The following is an 18089-nucleotide window of genomic DNA, read 5'->3' as shown; positions in this document are numbered from 1 at the left end:
AAGGAGAAAGGTTGGGTGACATAGAGGTGGGGTATTTGCTGTAGTAGGCTACTATGAGGTGCAATGAGGATGTATATTTGAGGTGTCTGGGAAAGCAGCAAGCTCTGTGAATGGGGAAGTTATGAGAACTGCAGATGGGGAAAGAGAATAATAGCGGCACAAGTGAGGGAAGGATGGAGATCTTGTGCAAAGAGAGGAAAGAGTGCATTTGACCCTGAGTGCAGAGAAAAAATAGTATTCCTGTGATAGGAGTGGAAAAGGAAAAGGGCTAGCAGAGAAAAGGAGCTGTGTGCAAAAGGTGATTAACAGTGGGTGGATGTAAAGCAAAGCACCACAGAGTTAAACTGTAACAAAATTGCTTCTCCCTGGTTAATGTTGCAATGTGGGATTCAGAATTAATAAATCAGTAAAACCAGGCTAGGTGGTGGATCACTGGAAAGGGGCTTGAATTGTACATGCTTTGGGGGCCATAAGCCATGGGGACGGGGTGTCTATGTTCCTGCTGCACTGTCTGGGCAAACATCTTGGCATCAGGGTACACAAATGGCCTCTGAAATCACTGACTCAGACAGCCCCCCCCCACCTGCCCCTCTCAGGCATTCACACTGCATTCTATTGAATGACTGGTCCTAATTGTGCTCACTTGGAAATACAGTGTAATTTATTTTCATGCACCTTCCTCCCATGTAAGTCAGATGTATAATAGAATGTCAAGGGGTTAAAAACAATCTCTCTTCCCTTAGAGGCAAAGGATCTAGTCCCCACAAGCAAGTTCTGAAATGAATGCTTTGGCTGTACTACTTCCATTTATTCCAGTGAATTCCCTGGTCAGTACTGCTCTTTAATGATGAGATGAACCTTTATAGGCAACTGTATATATCATTTTGACCAGATAAGTGGTTGAGGTATCCTGGTGAACATACCAAGTTGTCAAGCAGACAATAGACAATGGGAATGCAAATATTATTACTGACGATGATAGTAGGCTTTTGTTGTTGTTGTTGTTGTTCAGTCGTGTCCGACTCTTCGTGACCCCATGGACCAGAGCACGCCAGGCATGCCTATCTTTCACTGCCTCCCGCAGTTTGGCCGAACTCATGCCAGTCGCTTCGAGAACACTGTCCAACCATCTCATCCTTTGTCGTCCCCTTCTCCTTGTGCCCTCCATCTTTCCCAACATCAGGGTCTTTTCCAGGGAGTCTTCTCTTCTCATGAGGTGGCCAAAGTACTGGAGCCTCAACTTCAGGATCTGTCGTTCCAGTGAACACTCAGGGCTGATTTCTTTAAGGATGGCTAAGTTTGATCTTTTTGCAGTCTATGGGACTCTGAAGAGTCTCCTCCAGCACCGTAATTCAAAAGCATCAATTCTTTGGCCATCAGTCTTCTTTATAGTCCAGCTCTCATTTTCATACATTACTACTGGGAAAACCATAGCTTTAACTATACGGACCTTTTTTGTCGGTAAGGTGATAGTAGGCTACTGTATTACAAAACCACACCATGAAAGCTGGAGCTGTAAACATGATACACACACACACACACACACACACACTAATATTCGTTTAAATATCTAGCATGAATCTAAAATATAAAAAGATGATGCTTCTATTAGATCAATTTCTCTTGGTGCAAACTTCCCAGTTGCACAGAACTCTTCAGCAGGTGATCACAAGGTGGATTTCGCAGCCTGGGTAAAGAACAGAGGCCAGGAAACCAAGAGAACCACGCAACATTTCTCTCAGCAGAACCCAAATGCAAGGTGGGGGAAAGAGGTTTGCCTTGGGTTTTAGATGCGCGCAGCTGCCCTGAAATTCCAGTGTACTGGGTGAGCGGAGAAGGAGCGGATCGTGGCGTTGACGCGCCTGCCGACTTGCTTCTAGCTCAGGCGAGGCGCCGTTTGCAACAGTTCCGCGGGGGCCACGCCCCGGGGAAGAAGGCAGAGCCAAGTGCTGCCCGGCGGCAGAGATCGCGCACCGCCAGGCAGCCCGGAGCGCCCGAGGTATGGAAGAGCCTTGAGAGAGGCTCCCCGCAAAGCGCCCGGAGAATGGGACGGGACGGGGCAGGTGAGTGACTGGACATCTTGAGGGCTGGGCGCGCCACCCCTGCCGCCCTGAGCGAGGCGGGTGGGGTTCGCCTAGGGTTTCCCTTACACCCCTCCCGCCCGAGAGCGCCCTCTTGCGTTTCTTCCTCCCTTACGCGTGTCCGTCAAGCGCAGCCGAGATATTGGATCAATGAATCAGTGGGTCAATGAGACTTTGGGTCAGGCGCGCAGAAACTGAACAAGGAAAAGGCAACGTGCGAGGCGGGGGTGGGGTGGGCGGCAGGTTGTATCTCCACCCATCTATAGGGGGAGCCCTCGTCTAATCCCCAATATACCCTGAGTTTGGGGGCGACGATCGCGCGACGCTGCTGCCCTTCTCGCCTATGTGTCACGGGGGGGGGGGAGCGAGCTGCGCTGTTCCCAGGAGCGCTGGCTTATCTGTCAAGGCAAGGGGGAAGCAATCTGGGACTGCGATGAGGGTCTCCCTGCCATTTCTCGGCTCGGCCCGAGGTGGTTTGCCATGAAGCAGAGAGAAGATGCCCTCTGTTTCTGACCTTGTATCCCGGGAGACCAGGCTCCCCTCTGGTCAAGTTATTTTGAGGGAGAAGAACGCGGAGTTTCGGCCGGCGAGTCTTAAAGAAACAGGGGCCTCATTGTTCCAAGTCTGATCCAGGCGAGGGGGGGGGGGGGAGAGGCGGCCACTGAGGAGGAAAATCCGCTTTCTTGCCTCCCTGGTTTGCCCCGCAGTCAAAGAGACCTGAGTATCCGTTTCTCCTCTTTTTAGCCAAACATGATAGGGGGGGGGGGAGTCTTCACCCTTTTCAAAAACGCAAACGTGGGGTGGGGGTGGGGGATAGGTCTGCGCTTCAGAGTATTTTGTGTGCCGCAGGACGTAACAAAAGAAGGTAAAAAGATACCTCTTGCTGGACCGTATTCTCGTGGGTGAAAGTGCGTGAGCATCAGGGCAGCATTCAGCCATTCTGGGGGGAGAAATGAAACGTTTCTCTCATCGCCACTGCCTGGCGGCGCGAAGCAGGTCCAAGGGAGGGTATCGCTTTCCATCTTTTCGGCCGGGTTTCCCACAGTTCCTCAATTGCCCTTCTCTCCGAGTCACTTGCACCCCCAGGGCTTTAGGGGGCAGCAGTCCCTGGGAGAGGAATGGATGGCTCTGTAAAGGCTTGATAGCTTGTTTGCTGTATTTTTTGTAACCAAGCAAACTTAAGGAAAGGTCACCAAGGGTGCACCGAGCAGAGCAATGCCTGTGCTGGTATAATTGTTACACACCAGGCAGGCAATTCCCCTGAGGTAGCTGCTTTCTCTCCAGGTTTACATACTTCCCCTGGCACAGAATTGGTTACTGGGGGAACGTCCAGCGTCCAGTGGCTGCACCATGCGTTTGTGTGTCAGCACCCCCAAGTTCTACTCCTCTTTTGAATAAAAGCTGGGGAAGGAATAGCCAGAGCTGGTCCCGGAGCCACTCCTACCATTAGGCAAAGTGAAGCAGTTGTCTCAGGTGGCAAATGCTCAGGGGCGGCAAGCAGGTATTGGAGGGTGGAGCTGTGTGTGCTGCAGGTGCCTGCCCTCGTGTGGTGTCACAAATGTTGAAGTAAGATTCAAGAACCTGTCACGTCAGCTTCTGTACATAGAATTGTGGTGTGTAGGGGGCAGGGGCACTATTGGGGGGGGGCGGAGGCTGAGGGCCCCCCACATTTTCAAGTAGGGGCTGAGCCACCTCAAAATTCCATGGCAACCGTGCACACGGCGTGCATGCAGGTTGTGTGACGTCCTCACGTCACTTGTGCAAGTTGCACAGCATGGACGCAACACGCCATTTGTCTATTCTGGCCCAATGTAGCATGTGAGACTGGAGGGGCTGCCTATGAGAAGGGAGCAGGTGAAAAGAGCAGTGTCGCTCACAGGGCTTACAGTGAGGGATATAGGCACCCTACTGCAAGATATCACAATGCAGACCTGGGTGTAAGGTGTGGAGCAGGGTAGGGCAAGCAGGGTAGCTTGCCTGACGGGTTAGGCAGAAAAGAACATTAGAGCCATTGCTAGGATGTCTGAGCAACAAGTACAGTATGTGGTGATGGTAAATTCTGAATCACTGTTAGGAAGCAAATGAGATGCTACATCCCACTCCTTGCAGACAGACAACTGTGGTCTAGTGTACATGGGAAGTATTAAAATAGGCAGTCTTTCACCTCACTGTGAAACGGTGCAATGCCTAGCACCCATGAGCATTCTGGTCATTTGTTTCTGCCCGCAAGAGAACTATTTTACCCTGGTAACAAGGCTGTAAACAGAGGTCTTGCGACGGGAAGTGGTCACCTTAGGGCAGTATTTCACAATGCAGGAAATGGTGTGAGTGTGCCTGTGAGTCAGCTGCATACCTGTATTTTGTGCTTTCAGAATAACATGGAAACGGAGAACTCATGAACTCCCCTAGCAGGGAGAGAGTTGTGCATTCTGCCTTACCTATCAGGGATATATGCTTCAGCTTTCCATGTGCATGTTATGCTATAAATGGAGGCGGGGGAGAGATGTGCACTCACTACCTGAGAGAGGTACCTGGGCCAGGTATGAGAAATGGGGTAAGAAGAATAAAACTCATAGCTGATCCAATAATTTTGCTGCCTGGGGCAAAGGACAATATTCCCTCCTCAATTGCACACACAGACGCAGACTAGACTAGCAGCTGAATCCTACTTCAATGCTTTTGATGGGGCAGCATCTCTCACTTCACCCAAGGGCAGCAGGCTAGCTTAGTGGGTAGGGAGAGTGTTGTCATGCTCACATATTGCCTGTGGGCTTCCTGTGGACATCAACGTGTTGACCATGTTGAGAACAGAATGCTGTACTAGATGGGGCTTTGGTTTGATCCAGCAGGGCTTTTCTTATGTGCTAATGGGGTGCAGGCCAGGTTGCATCACACACATATACACACACACACACACACACACACAGAGAGAGTTCTGTCTTCCAGCACCTTGCTGCCACTCTACTTGACACCTGCATGCTACCTGCAGAAAGTAATGCTGTGTTGCAGCAGCTGCACCAATACATATCACATGAGTGGAGTAATGCATGTGTGATTCGTGTGGGAGTTCATAGCCTGGGCTGTGTGGTGTCTCTTTGCCTTCTCACAGTTGTGCTGTCTGTGACACATTGGGAGAAGGAGCCTAGGCGACACAGCAAGCACTCCCACTACTGGAATCTTACTTCTGCCAGCTCAGGGAGGATGGTTTGCTGCTGCCACCATCCAGTATCCACTGCTCGAGGCAACCGCCTCACTTGGCATAATGTTAGGGCCGGCTTGGAGACTGTAAACAAAGGGACCACAGACTGCCTTGTGAATGCTATGGATCTAATCTAATATCCTGTGCCTAACAGCAGCCTGAGTCAGATGCTTCAAAGGAAGTGGTACAACAAAAGCACATTTGTGAAGCAAGCCATCCGTTGTCAAGCATATGATTTTAGCAGCTAGAAAATTTGGGGTCTGTGTCCCTCCCACAAAATTGTACCTTAACAGATATTGTTTTGGCCCGACTACCATGAATTCATCTCAGTTTTTTTGGAAACTCATTTGTACTGTACTAATTTACATCCTATGATTCCATGACAAATACAAATCTACAGTTTAATCATGACCCTTCTGGTGGGAAAAAATGCTCCTGGACAAAATAGTGCAGGTTTCTGTTCACACCAACAAAGGTACGGCTGCTGCTCTTTGACACTTTTACATTTCTCAGGGAATCGGGCACTAATTTTAATAAGCTGCTTTACGAGTTGGGAATTGTCACTGGACCTTTAAGGACAATAGCCTGGGGAGGAAAAGCTGTCATCGCTGCTCAGGAAGAGTCCAGGGAGGGACCCTATTCCGGCTCAAGGTATTTTAATTGTTCCAGCACTGCCTAGATAAAATCAATGTCTCCTGAACGGGTTCCAAAGCACCACAGCTTCCGATTACACACAATGGCAGAAGCATAACATTATAGAAACACAAGTAGCGGCTGGCTTGGCTATATGATGGGAGGTTTTCAAGAGAGAAAAGTAAGAAGCAATTTAGCTTTTAGAAATCTAGGTCTGAGGTCTTAAAAGCTCAAGATTAAGCTGTCCCAGTGTAGATCAGAACAATGCAAAATACAGCTTTAAAAACACCTTAAAACAAATTACAATCGCAACTAGAGTGGGTATTAAATTTATTTATTTCTCTCAAGTGTCAAAGGCAAGGATTAAGAGGTGTGTATTTTCAGCACAGGATGAAAGCTGTACAATGAAAGTGCCAGACATACCTCTGTGGGGACTGAACTCCACAATGTATGGGCAGCCACAGAGAACTCTCTCTCATGGGTCAACCCCACCCCTGAGCTTCTGAGGGTGGAGGACTTTAACACCCAAGAGGGGCTGTAAGGAAGGGGACTGTCTTTCAGATATTTGAGACAAAGTCATTTATTTATATAAGTAAAATGACATCCAGTTACAGCAGATAAATGTAAATACATTATATATATATATATATATATATATATATATATATATATATATATATATATATATATATATATATATATATATATATATATATATATATATATATATATAAAGAGAGAGTGAGAGCGCACACCAGTTTGATGTTGTGCTTCCATGCCCCTGGAATCTACTAGCAAGAGTTTCTACATGGTACATTCTAGTCCAGGGATTTCCAAACCGTGTGCCAAGACATGCCTTAAAAAAGTTAAGCTAGTGTTTTGGATTCATCCACCACTCTATGCCTGTTGAAACACAGAGGCCCCAAGCAGCATCGATCCTCCCTCTTTCTGCCCATACATGGGCAGTGGCATCTTTCCAAGGGAATGAGTCTCCCTGAGAGGCATGAGAGAATTCCAGAAACATCACCATTGCCCAGGAAGCCTGGCCTCATCCCGAACCCTTGAGTAAAGGGGAAGAGTGGACAGTGTTGCGGGCAATATTGATCATTAGGTTACCCTCCAGTTGCAAGGATGCCTGCCCATCATTCTGGGAGCAGACCAACAAAATATATACGTCTCTCTCTCTCTCTCTCTTAATTAATTTATATTTTATTGGGAAAAAAATCAAATATAAAGCAGTAAAGTGATACAAAAAGAAGAAGAAAAGGGAAAGGAACAAAACACAGAACTGTGTAAAGGGGAGGGGGACATTACCCTAACCCATACATTCTTTGATAAATTTGATATTATCCTAATAGAAATATTAATAGTCTACTACATTTTGTATAAATTTATTCCAAATATTGTCTTATTTATCCAAGCAGAGTCTATGTCTGTAAGCAGTCCGTTCGTAGGTTGCAAGTGTTATTATCAATCCAATCTTTATTCTTCCAGTTCATCAATATCAGCCTCTTGGCTACCATTAGAGCATCTCTCTTTTGAGTGCAAGAGTAAATTGTGCTTTCAGCTCTAATCCATAAAAAACCCCAAACACCCTATTCCAGGTTACAAAAGTTTCAGAAACACAGTTCCAATCATTCTTGTTTCCTTTTTTCCATACCGTCAGAAGGTCACTACATGGCTGACAGAGAGGAAGTAGCAAACACTAGCAATTTGTTTTAGACTCTGGACTTCTGGGAATGCCCTTTTTAGATTATTATGACTTTGCTTGCTTCAAAATGCAACAAGACAGCCCTTCTGTGTTTGGGGGAACCTCCTGCTCCTTCTGTGGAGTGGTAACCCAGGCATCAGCCCCAAAGCCCTACCCTGATGGCACCACTGCAGTAGGGTTTGTCTGCAGCCAACTTTCCTCTCCCCGTGTGTAATGTTTATTAGAAGTAGCTTCAGATGCTCTAAAAATGCTTCAAGCACTCAGTGAGATCGCATTGTGTTCACTTCCCCTGAACTATCGGTATGTGCTGTCTGCCTAACCTTTGCCTAGTAGAGTGGATCCTTTCAGTGGATCCTTCTGGTCCCATGAAAACCAGCATGCCTATTATATTACTTGACCTATGAACTAACCTTTTAAGGTGCTCCATATTGCATTCCAGAGAAACTTTTCATTCATTTTATTTATTTATTATATTTTGAGCCTACCTCTTCTCCAAGGAGCACAAGGTGGTGTAGATGGTTCTCCCACCCCCAATTTTATCCTCAGAACAACCCTGTGAGGTAGGCTAGACTGAGAGAAATGTTATCACAGCAGTTTGGGACAGCGTTTGAAACTCCCATTGTTCTAGGTGCGTTTTGTGACAGGGAATTTAATGAACGTGAACAGTTCTGAGCTCTTAGGCGCAGCAATGCATCTAAGATTTCAGATTAAAATTGCCATTGTTACTCAGAAGGAAGTCCCAACCAAGTTCAATGGGGCTTCCTCCCAAGTAAAACATGCATGGATTGGGGACCTGAAAACTTTCTTTTCTTTGATGTGCTTTTAATTTGAAATATACTAGCCAGTTAGTTACAATGGTTTAAGTAGTGCATGTTAAAGTGTTATCTACCTCAGACTCTCACAGTGATGTTTAAAATCAAATTTTGGAGTGGTATCATTTAAGGACCCTTAAGTCTAAGGTTTGCGAACTGGACACTCAAGGTGGGTGTCTCTGCCATCAGCTGTATAGGCCTTTAATATGTGTTAATTGTGGTGCCAAAAAGATATATTTATATGAAGGAAAGGGGGGAAAGGATAATCCAGGGCTTGTCCGCAGAGTGGAAGGAAAGGAGGACCTTTCTCTGCCTCCCCACTTCCAGCCACTCTCTGAAGACTGCAGAAGGGACCCTCTTAAGAATATTAGGGGGGTGGGCAGGGAAGCATGGCTTTGTTTTTTGAAGTCTTGAGATGAGGATTAGACCACGTCAAAAATGAACATAAGATTTTAGCAGCAGTTCATTCATTTTCAGCTTTGTACAGTGGTACCCCCTTACAAACACCTTAGGTTACAAACGCTTCAGGTTACAAACTCCGCTAACCCAAAAGTAGTACCTCGGGTTACAAACTTTGCCCCAGGATGAGAACAGAAATCGTGCACCGGTGGCGCAGTGGCAGCGGGAGGCCCCATTAGCAAAAGCGCACCTCAGGTTAAGAACGGTTCCGGGTTAAGAACGGACCTCCGGAACGAATTAAGTTCGTAACCCAAGGTATCACTGTATTCTTGTTATTAAAAGTGTGCCTAGACATTCTGTTTTTGTGCTAGGTTTAAGGTGCCATTTAGCTCCTACCTTTCACATCTCAGTTTCTAACACTGGTTTGGGAGCTGTTTGTTCATTCCACAGTAGGGCAGTACCATTTGAACCCCAGGACCACATGGATAGGACCAGTTTGCAGGTTCCCCCCCCCCCCATCACAGAATCAAAACCCCTTCTGGGAGGATAGGTAACAATTCCAAGGAAAAGTCTTCATGCCCAGCCCTGCCCAGGCTGTGGTGAGTAATATATGTACTACGGGCTCACTCACTCCTTGAAAAATGCCTCCCCTGGTGCTGATAGAATGTCTAAAGGCCACCTTAGCAAGAATGTGATTACTTCTCTGAGCTGTGTTAACAGCAAAGATGGAGCTAATCACTGTTTGCAAGGGATTTGGAGGCAATTCTTTGTTTGCATTTGGTCTGGTTGCTTCAGAAACACTATCAGCATATGAGAGTGCCTAGGTAACCAACGCATGGAGGGCTGAGGGAGACACCCCAATACAAGTGGCAGGGAGTGGTTGGCTCTGCACTGAAGATCAGTGGGGCAAACCTAGAGGGAATACAATTACTCAGATCCTTCTTCCTGACTCCCTTACAGAAGGAGAGGAGAATGTGTGGCACTCCAGATATTGTTGGGCTACAGCTGCCATCATCCCTGACCACTGGCCAAGCTGGCTGGGGCTAAAGGGAGTTGGAGCCCAACAATGCTAGTTTTAGATACAGTAGACCCAGCCTAGCACTTGTGTGTTCAACCCTTGCCTTGCATGGCTTGTTGCAGCTACTGGAAAGGGACTGAAAGGCTAGGTTCAGGAGATTAAAAATGCTTTTATTGCATAGGGAATGGTTCCAGCTGCCCGGAAGGCAGCCTCCTTCGATTCAGAGGATTATAATACTAAACAGTTGCAAATGTCTCTTCCTTGGGCTAGGTGTTCGAATCAGTGATTGATGGCCAATGCAAGCGCAAAATTATGTGTCTGGATAGGTTTGCTGAAACAGACGAGTTTTTAGCAAGCATCTGAAACAGTATAGTGAAGGGGTGCCTGCCTAGTGTCAATAATTCCAGAGGGCAGGTGATGCAATGCTAAAGGAGTGACTTTCTACAAATCGGAATTATATAATAATAATAATATATTATTATTATTATTATTATTATTATTATTATTATTATTATTATTATTATTAATATTTAAAAAATATTTATACCCCGCCCTCCCCGGCCAGGGCCAGGCTCAGGGTGGCTAACACCAAATATTAATTACAATAAAATGTAATAAAAACAAAACAAAACAAACAAACAAACAGTTAATTAAAATACAGCTTAAAATGCAGCCTCATTTTAGTAGTAGCCCATAAATCAAGACCATAAAGGGAGGAAACATCAGATATTCACCCAAGCCAGCAAAAAAGCCAAGGGAAACTTTATATACCAAATCCCATATAAGGGGTCAGAGTGAGTCTAAGCCGAAGGCCAGGCTGAACAGCTCTGTCTTGCAGGCCCTGCGGAAAGATGTCAAATCCCGCAGGGTCCTAGTCTCTTGTGACAGAGCATGCCACCATGTCGGGGCCAGTGCTGAAAAGGCCCTGGCCCTAGTTGAAACCTCCTTGAGGCTTGAGACCTCCAAAGTGTTGTTATTAATGGACCTTAAGGTCCTCCGCGGGGCATACCAGGAGAGGCGGCCTCCGCGGGGCATACCAGGAGAGGCGGCCCCATAGGTACGAGGGTCCTAGGCCACATATTGAGAAAGAAGCCCAAACAAACCCTTATCTGCTGTGAAAATTGTAACAACGTATGCTGCTTAACCTGTCAGCTTAACCTTCCTGAACCTGGTGTCCACCAGATGTTTGGGCTGTGTGTACACCACACATTTAAAGCACACCCACACCCCAAAAATCCCGGGAACTGTAGCTTACCCCATCGCAGTGCTATAATTCCAAGCACCTACAGTTCCTAGGATTATACAGGTGGGAAGATGTGTTTTTGTTTGATTTTGTTGAAAATATTTTTATTGTAATTTTGTAATAAAGAAAATGCTTATACATTGTATATGGCTTTGAGGTTTTTGTAAACTACTTTGAGGTTTTGTTACAATCAAGTGGTGTGTGTGTGTATAGAAATTAATAAATGAATAGAAGAAAGGGGGAAACACTTAAAGCAAAAATGAAATAAAAGAGAGAAATCTAAGTGTCGTATAAGCTCACAAAAAGAAAGGTTTACATTCTCAAGTATTACATCACATATTATTAGCAGCGTTGTTAATGTCTAGAAATCTGCAAAAAAAAATTAAAGTATCAAAAATCTATCCCAAAATATCTTTCCATGATGGAGCGTGAGTCAGTGGTAGGCTCCAGCAATGTTCCTTTTGAGCCACATAAGTTATAAAGCTGTAAGTTATGAAGTTTAAATGGCCTCAACCAACAGGGAGGTAATAGTACCACTATATTCTGCTCTGGTCAGACCTCACCTGGAATACTGTGTCCAGTTCTGGGCACCACAGTTCAAGAAGGATACTGACAAGCTGCAACGTGTCCAGAAGAGGGTAACCAAAATGGTCAAAGGCCTGGAAACAATGCCTTATGAGGAACGGCTTAGGGAGCTGGGTATGTTTAGCCTGGAGAAGAGAAGGTTAAGGGGTGATATGATAGCCATGTTCAAATATATAAAAGGATGTCATATAGAGCAGGGTGAAAGGTTGTTTTCTGCTGCTCCAGAGAAGCAGACACGGGGCAATGGATTCAAACTACAAGAAAGAAGATTCCACCTAAACATTAGGAAGAACTTCCTGACAGTAAGAGCTGTTCGGCAGTGGAATTTGCTACCAAGGAGTGTGGTGGAGTCTCCTTCTTTGGAGGTCTTTAAGCAGAGGCTTGACAGCCATATGTCAGGAATGCTTTGATGGTGTTTCCTGCTTGGCAGGGGGTTGGACTGGATGGCCCTTGTGGTCTCTTCCAACTCTATGATTCTATGATTCTAACAGGCTGTATATATCCAGGCCCAGATTTGGACATCCTGCTGCCTGAATCTGGTCAGTAGTAGCTGCCCTTTCTCATACCAGCAACTTAGCACTTGGAGGAGAGTCATGCTGCTCACTGTGACTCCACAGTGCCCCCAGTGACAAGTGTGGTGTGATTAAGGTCACCAGGCTATTTGGGGGGGGGGGTTGGGCAACGTACAGGTGCAGTGGTATAGGACAGTCTTCCTCAGAGTGCTTGGTTGCTGATAAGAGGAGGAGAGCACTCAATCCTTTGGCCTCTGGGTCTCGATCCTTACTGACTTTCAAGGAAGAATATTGTTCTGAGATGCCACACCTGTATGGTAATAAGCTCCAGCGACCAGCAGGGGCACAAACTAATGATGCCATCAGCCCACGCAGCCACCAGAAGCCTCCAGGTGTGTGTTTCCACTGATATGCTAGGAAGTAATGGAGTTTTTGCTTCGTAAGTTATAATTGCAAGAACGGAATAGTCAAATATGTACCACTCTAAGCTCCTTTTGCAGTGAGCTGAAGCTGATACTCATTATAGGTTTCACTGGACAGGGGTTAAATTTCCAAAGAGGGCATATGAACCCAAATCCATCCCAGTTAAAACTTTTAAGAATTTAATTGGACGTTTACTGTGTTTAAGCATACATTGCCACTAGGGGGTGCTAATGCATTAAATGAAATGGTATTCCTGGTTCTTTAAAACCTAATTCACATTATAATATGAATTTTAGCTTAGAAATATTGTGTGTATGTGTGTGTGTATATATAATACCTATGCATTATTTGTGAATTTGGTGAACAACCACTGGAATCCAATTTAGAGGCAATGGCACTTCACAGATTATTGTCTGTCACGTCTGTGAGTGAGTGAGTGAACCAGGAACAACAGTGTTGCCATCTAGTTTCAGCCTCTAACCTGTGAGAAATCACTGATGCTTATCATCTTTTTGCTATAGGTCAGAAGAGGTGGACATTCATACTCTTTGGCGTGGTCCTCTTAGCAAGAGAACTCGTGTTAGGAGCTCTGGAAGAGACATGCAACTGCAGCGCAGAAGTTGATTTCCAGGAACTGCAGACCAAATTGGCTCCTGAGATGTGTTGCTTAAATCTCACCAGGACTAAAATCAACTCCTTGGACTGGAGCATCTTCGCCAGAACTGTGGGTTTGAGGGAGCTCTACCTATCAAACTGTGGCATATCAGACATTATCAATGCAGAGAATGGCTCTTCTACGTTGGAGATTCTACACTTAGACAATAACCAGCTAAGTTGGCTCCCAGATGGTTTCCTAAGAAATGCACCCAGCTTGCGCCTCATTCATTTGGAGAGCAACCAACTCCAGAAGCTGCCCGAGTCATTCCTGAAAGAATCCAACCAAATCCAGGAGATCCACCTTGCCTTCAATAACTTGTCTTCCCTTCCTTCAGGGATTTTCAAACCCTCCCTCCACACGCTAGGTCTCTCCAACAACAGCTGGCACTGTACTTGCAACTTGCTTGAAGATCTGGAAAAATGCCTACCTGCACCATTTAACGCTGAAGTGACTTGTAGCACCCCAGAGCGTTACCATGGCATGAATCTCGGAGACATCCCTAAGCAGGAGGTGTGCCGCAACCACAGCCTAACGGCTCTCTTTGTTTGCCTGCCTGTGGTGGCTATTCTGGTTTTGGTCACCTGGTGCTTTTGCAGGCGGCAGAAGAAAACCAGCTACCACCCTCACGCTGGGAAGGAATGCCGGCTGGCTACAGTGGAGAGAAACGGTGCCAAAGAGCCTGGGGACCATCACTGCTACATCCCATGTGAGCTGCCTATGGCATCGGCTGCAGAGAGCGAGAAGAACATCTTGTTGAGGAACCAGGTCTTGCTTAAGCCTTCAGCTGCACTACTAGGGAGCAGCAGGGACCTCTATGAAGAGGTGGAGATCAAACTGGGGGCTTCTGATGATTCGTTGGTGAAGGCCAATGGGGAAAGCCTTGAGCAAGATAAGTCGGGATCCAAAAAACTGACCGTTGCGGAGGAGGGTTACACAGGTGGGGAGTCTGAAGCTGAGACAGTGAGTGTGACAGACGTTCTGAAGGATTCTGCAGACCGTGAAAAGCTCTATATGAACCAGTCAGTAGATTATTACAACCTGGTTCCCGGCATTGAACTGGAGGACTCGGACCACATGGAATATGAGAATGTTGACCTTTGCTGAGGCTGCTTGTTGATCCATAGTGTGATAAGAACACAAAGTAGGCTAATTCTTATCCAGTTTATGAAAGGGGCAGCAGGACCACCAGCTCCCAACATTATGCAAATTTCACAAATAATGAGAGTTTTCTTGTAAATGATTTTGTGTTCCGGGATTTGTTCTTCTTTCTTCTGAGCCTTTGTAATGACACAGGTGTTGTTATTAATATGCCTAGAAGAACATTTGTATTAGGATCTGTTCCAGTTTGGGGTGTGTGTGATGGAGGGACAGTATGAGCTGCAGTTTCTAGCCCTTTGATAGAATTAATTTTAAAAAAATTGTATTGCAGTTTCCAGTAGAGGTGAAGATTTCTCATGATCTAGCTCCTTCCAGGAAATAAGATGTGGAACACAAGACTTGGGGGCACTGAGGAGCCCATATGAGCAGGGATAAAGGTTGCAAACTGGGACAGGATAACAGCTGTACCCGTTATTTTTTAATCTGCCATTTTATTTTGAGATTTTTTTGGCATTTTGAGATTTTTTTGGGTATTACATATCCTTGCCTGGCTTTGCCTGAAGCTCCCACCTAAATCCCCAAACCCTCTTCACTGACCTTCTTTTCTGCTGTGTGAGCTGGTCTCTGCACTTCAGTTTCTTTCCGTATCAAACACCAATCATAGATGGGCTCTGCATTCCAAGAATCTCCTCCAGTTATTTAATGGCTCAGGTTTCCTCTGCAAGGAGAGTGACATCTAGTGGAAAGGTCTGCACATAGCCACCTTTCTTTCTGCCATCCTTCTAAACATTGAAAAACTTTTCCAGCATATTTTCACTACATCCAATTAACATTTCTCTGATCTAAGTTAAGTGCATTCATTTCCTTCTGTTTATTCTCATAGAACTTGCTATGCATGTAGCCTGATCTGGGGTGACAGGTAGGTGGGTGAGTGGTCCTGACTCCTGTTTTAAAGATGGTGTTTTGGCCCCTTCTGATTTTATGATTCAGCAGCTGAGCATCACAGAAGTTTATGTGGCACAGAGGTTAATGAAACTAGAGTGGCTGGTTAGTGGAAATCAACATATGAAATTCACACACACAGAGAGTTCTTGTTTCATATTTTCCCCTTAGGACTGCCATTGGCAGGAGAAGCCACAAATGGCATAATTCCCCTTCTCAGCACCGGCCATTCCATTTGCCATACAGAGGCAAGTGCCTCAGGTAGCAGATGCTGGGGGTGCAGATCATTAGCAAGAAGTTGGTAGACAGAGTGGTGTGTGCCAAGCTTCCTAAGCTAGGCTTCTGCTCTCATAAGAATGTGAGAAGAGAGTGCTGGATCAGGCCAATGGCCCATCTAATCCAGCATCCTGTTTTCACGTTGGCCAACCAAAAGCCTATGGGAAGCCTGCAAGCTGGACATGAGCACAACAACCCTCTGCCCACCTGAGCCCCCCCAGCAACTGGTATTCAGAAGCATTACTGTCTCCGACTATAAAGGCAGCACATAACCATCATGGCTGCTAGCCATCAATAGCCTTGTCCTCCATATATTTGTCTAATCCTTTCTTGAGTTAGTGACCATCACTTCCTCCTCTGGTAGCTAATTCCATAGCTTAACTGCACTGCATGAAGAAGCACTTTTATCTGCCCTTCAACATTCAACCTCATTGGATATCCACGAGTTCTAATGTTACAACAGAGAAAGAACACTTTTCTATCTGCTTTCTTCACATTATGCATAATTTCATAAACTTCTGCCATATCACCATTTACTCACCTAAAACGTCTCAAATGCTGCAGCCTTTCCTCGTAGGGGTGTTGCCCCATCAGCTGCTGTAGAGGATACTGAGATGCCACCAATGTTAAGATAAGATTCAGTTGCCAGCAATCTAATTGTGTATGTGGAACTGAAAGAGAGTATGGCAGCACACCCAATCTTGTACTGTACCTCAAGGCATAAAATGTCCTCAGCTGGACCCTTCTATGTAAGTCTTCAAGGTACAACAGGATTTGTCAGGGTCTAGGCCAGGGTTTCCCAAACTTGGGTCTCCAGCTGTTGTTGGACTACAACTCCGATCATCCCTAGCTAACCAGGACCAGTGGTCAGGGATGATGGGAATTGTAGTCCAACAACAGCTGGAGACCCAAGTTTGGGAAACCCTGGTCTAGGCTGAGGATGAGACACCTCAGGCCTGCAGGGTGTCTAATGCATCTCTCTCTCTCTCTCTCTCTCTCTCTCTCTCTCTCTCTCTCTCTCTCTCTCTCTCCCCCCCCCCCTCTCCCTCTGGCCCCCTGGGGCTCTCCCCATGCCTTACACTACTCCTGCTCCACAACCACCTGAAGTGCTTTTCTCTGGTTATACTGTGTCCTTGAATTGTGATATTGTAAAACTCTTTCTGCTGTGTTGCAATGCTTCCTGGTTTTTTCAAGAGCAAGATGTATAGCTGTATAAACATGTTCCATATGACAGATGAAAGCTCTGCTTGCCAAAGAGACACTGGCATCTTAACTCCCCATCGTTATAAATCACAATACACTGAATGTAAAAGACTTAACATATATATTTGTTCTGATCTAACTTTTGCACTAAACTAATATATCTATGATCTTTCTGGACTGCATCCCTTTCAAAAAGAGAAGAAAAGAATACTAGTGTATGTGTGTATGGGGATGTAAATAACATGGAATAAATTGCTACTCTTACCTTTTGTAAGAGTTTAACAAAGATGCAAAAGCGTGTCTTGCTTTCGTCTTGCTGTTATATGGACAGATATTTTGCCACCTGAGGTGGACCAACAAATGATGTCCCTGCCACCCCAGCTCTTCCTCCTCCTAAATACTGCCCCCCATGCTGCAGTGATAGATTTGCTGCTGGCTTCTCCTCTTCCTGCAGCCATTTTTCTTCATCTTCACCCTTACTCAGAATGAGACGTTGTGGAACAACTGGGTGGGATTTGCCTATTGAGACAGACATTCAGCAGGTGCAACATTAATGACTTACTATACCTGCAGAATATGCTCTTTTCATCAAAGATTTACAACTGTGGCATATGCTCTGTTCTACCAGGCAATACCACCCACCCACCACAACTTGGGACGCGGGTGGCGCTGTGGGTTAAACCACAGAGCCTAGGACTTGTCGATCAGAAGGTTGGCGGTTCAAATCCCTGCAAGAGGGTGAGCTCCCGTTGTTCAGTCCCAGCTCCTGCCAACCTAGCAGTTCGAAAGCACGTCAAAATGCAAGTAGATAAATAGGTACCGCTCCGGCGGGAAGGTAAACGGCGTTTCCATGTGCTGCTCTGGTTTTGCCAGAAGCGGCTTAGTCATGCTGGCCACATAACCTGGAAGCTGTACGCCGGCTCCCTTGGCCAGTAAAGCTAGATGAGCACCACAACCCCAGAGTCGTCCGCAACTGGACCTAATGGTCAGGTGTCCTTTACCTTTACCTTTACCACAACTTAGCCTAACACAATCCAGACTACAATTGTGTCACAACTTTTGTGGATGTATTTTGGTCAGCTCTGCTTTAATGCTTCCTCTTACTACACTCCCCCCCCCCATTGGAACTGGCTGGGGAAAATAATTCATTGTAATTTTGAAAGGCATTACTTAAATTATCCAACAATCTTTAGATTGCTGAACTCCGAAACAAGAGGGACAGGTGGGAAACAGGTGAGTTTGCTTTAACCCTGAAGAACTGAAAAATTAGATTTAGATCAGCAACATGCTGCTTAT

At 45.8% G+C, this 18089-nt stretch overlaps 1 protein-coding gene across 2 annotated transcripts; it reads left to right on the top strand.

Moving 5' to 3' along the window:
* Positions 1-1757: 1757 nt before the first annotated feature.
* On the top strand, positions 1758-14514 carry LOC117048447. Of its 2 annotated transcripts, none has more exons than XM_033152268.1 (2): positions 1758-2063; positions 13138-14514. In XM_033152268.1, exons 1-2 carry the CDS (start codon positions 2045-2047, stop codon positions 14376-14378), a joined length of 1260 nt encoding a protein of 419 aa, XP_033008159.1. In that variant the 5' UTR covers positions 1758-2044; the 3' UTR covers positions 14379-14514. The 2 variants fall into 2 exon arrangements, with proteins under 2 accessions (XP_033008159.1, XP_033008158.1); XM_033152267.1 differs by lacking the exon at positions 1758-2063 and adding an exon at positions 12174-12585.
* Positions 14515-18089: the final 3575 nt, after the last annotated feature.

This window comes from Lacerta agilis, chromosome 6 (assembly GCF_009819535.1).
Source record: "Lacerta agilis isolate rLacAgi1 chromosome 6, rLacAgi1.pri, whole genome shotgun sequence".
NCBI classification, from domain to species: Eukaryota; Metazoa; Chordata; class Lepidosauria; order Squamata; family Lacertidae; genus Lacerta; species Lacerta agilis.
Note: the sequence above shows the minus strand (reverse complement) of the source record. Positions and strands in the feature narration are given on the sequence as shown.

Excerpts from the sequence above, each read along its gene's own strand:
- LOC117048447 (XM_033152267.1), top strand. The coding sequence starts at position 12,495 with ATGCCACACCTGTATGGTAATAAGCTCCAGCGACCAGCAGGGGCACAA. Across the intron at positions 12,586-13,137 it reads CAGCCACCAGAAGCCTCCAG|GTCAGAAGAGGTGGACATTC; the intron begins GTGTGTGTTTCC and ends TTTTTGCTATAG.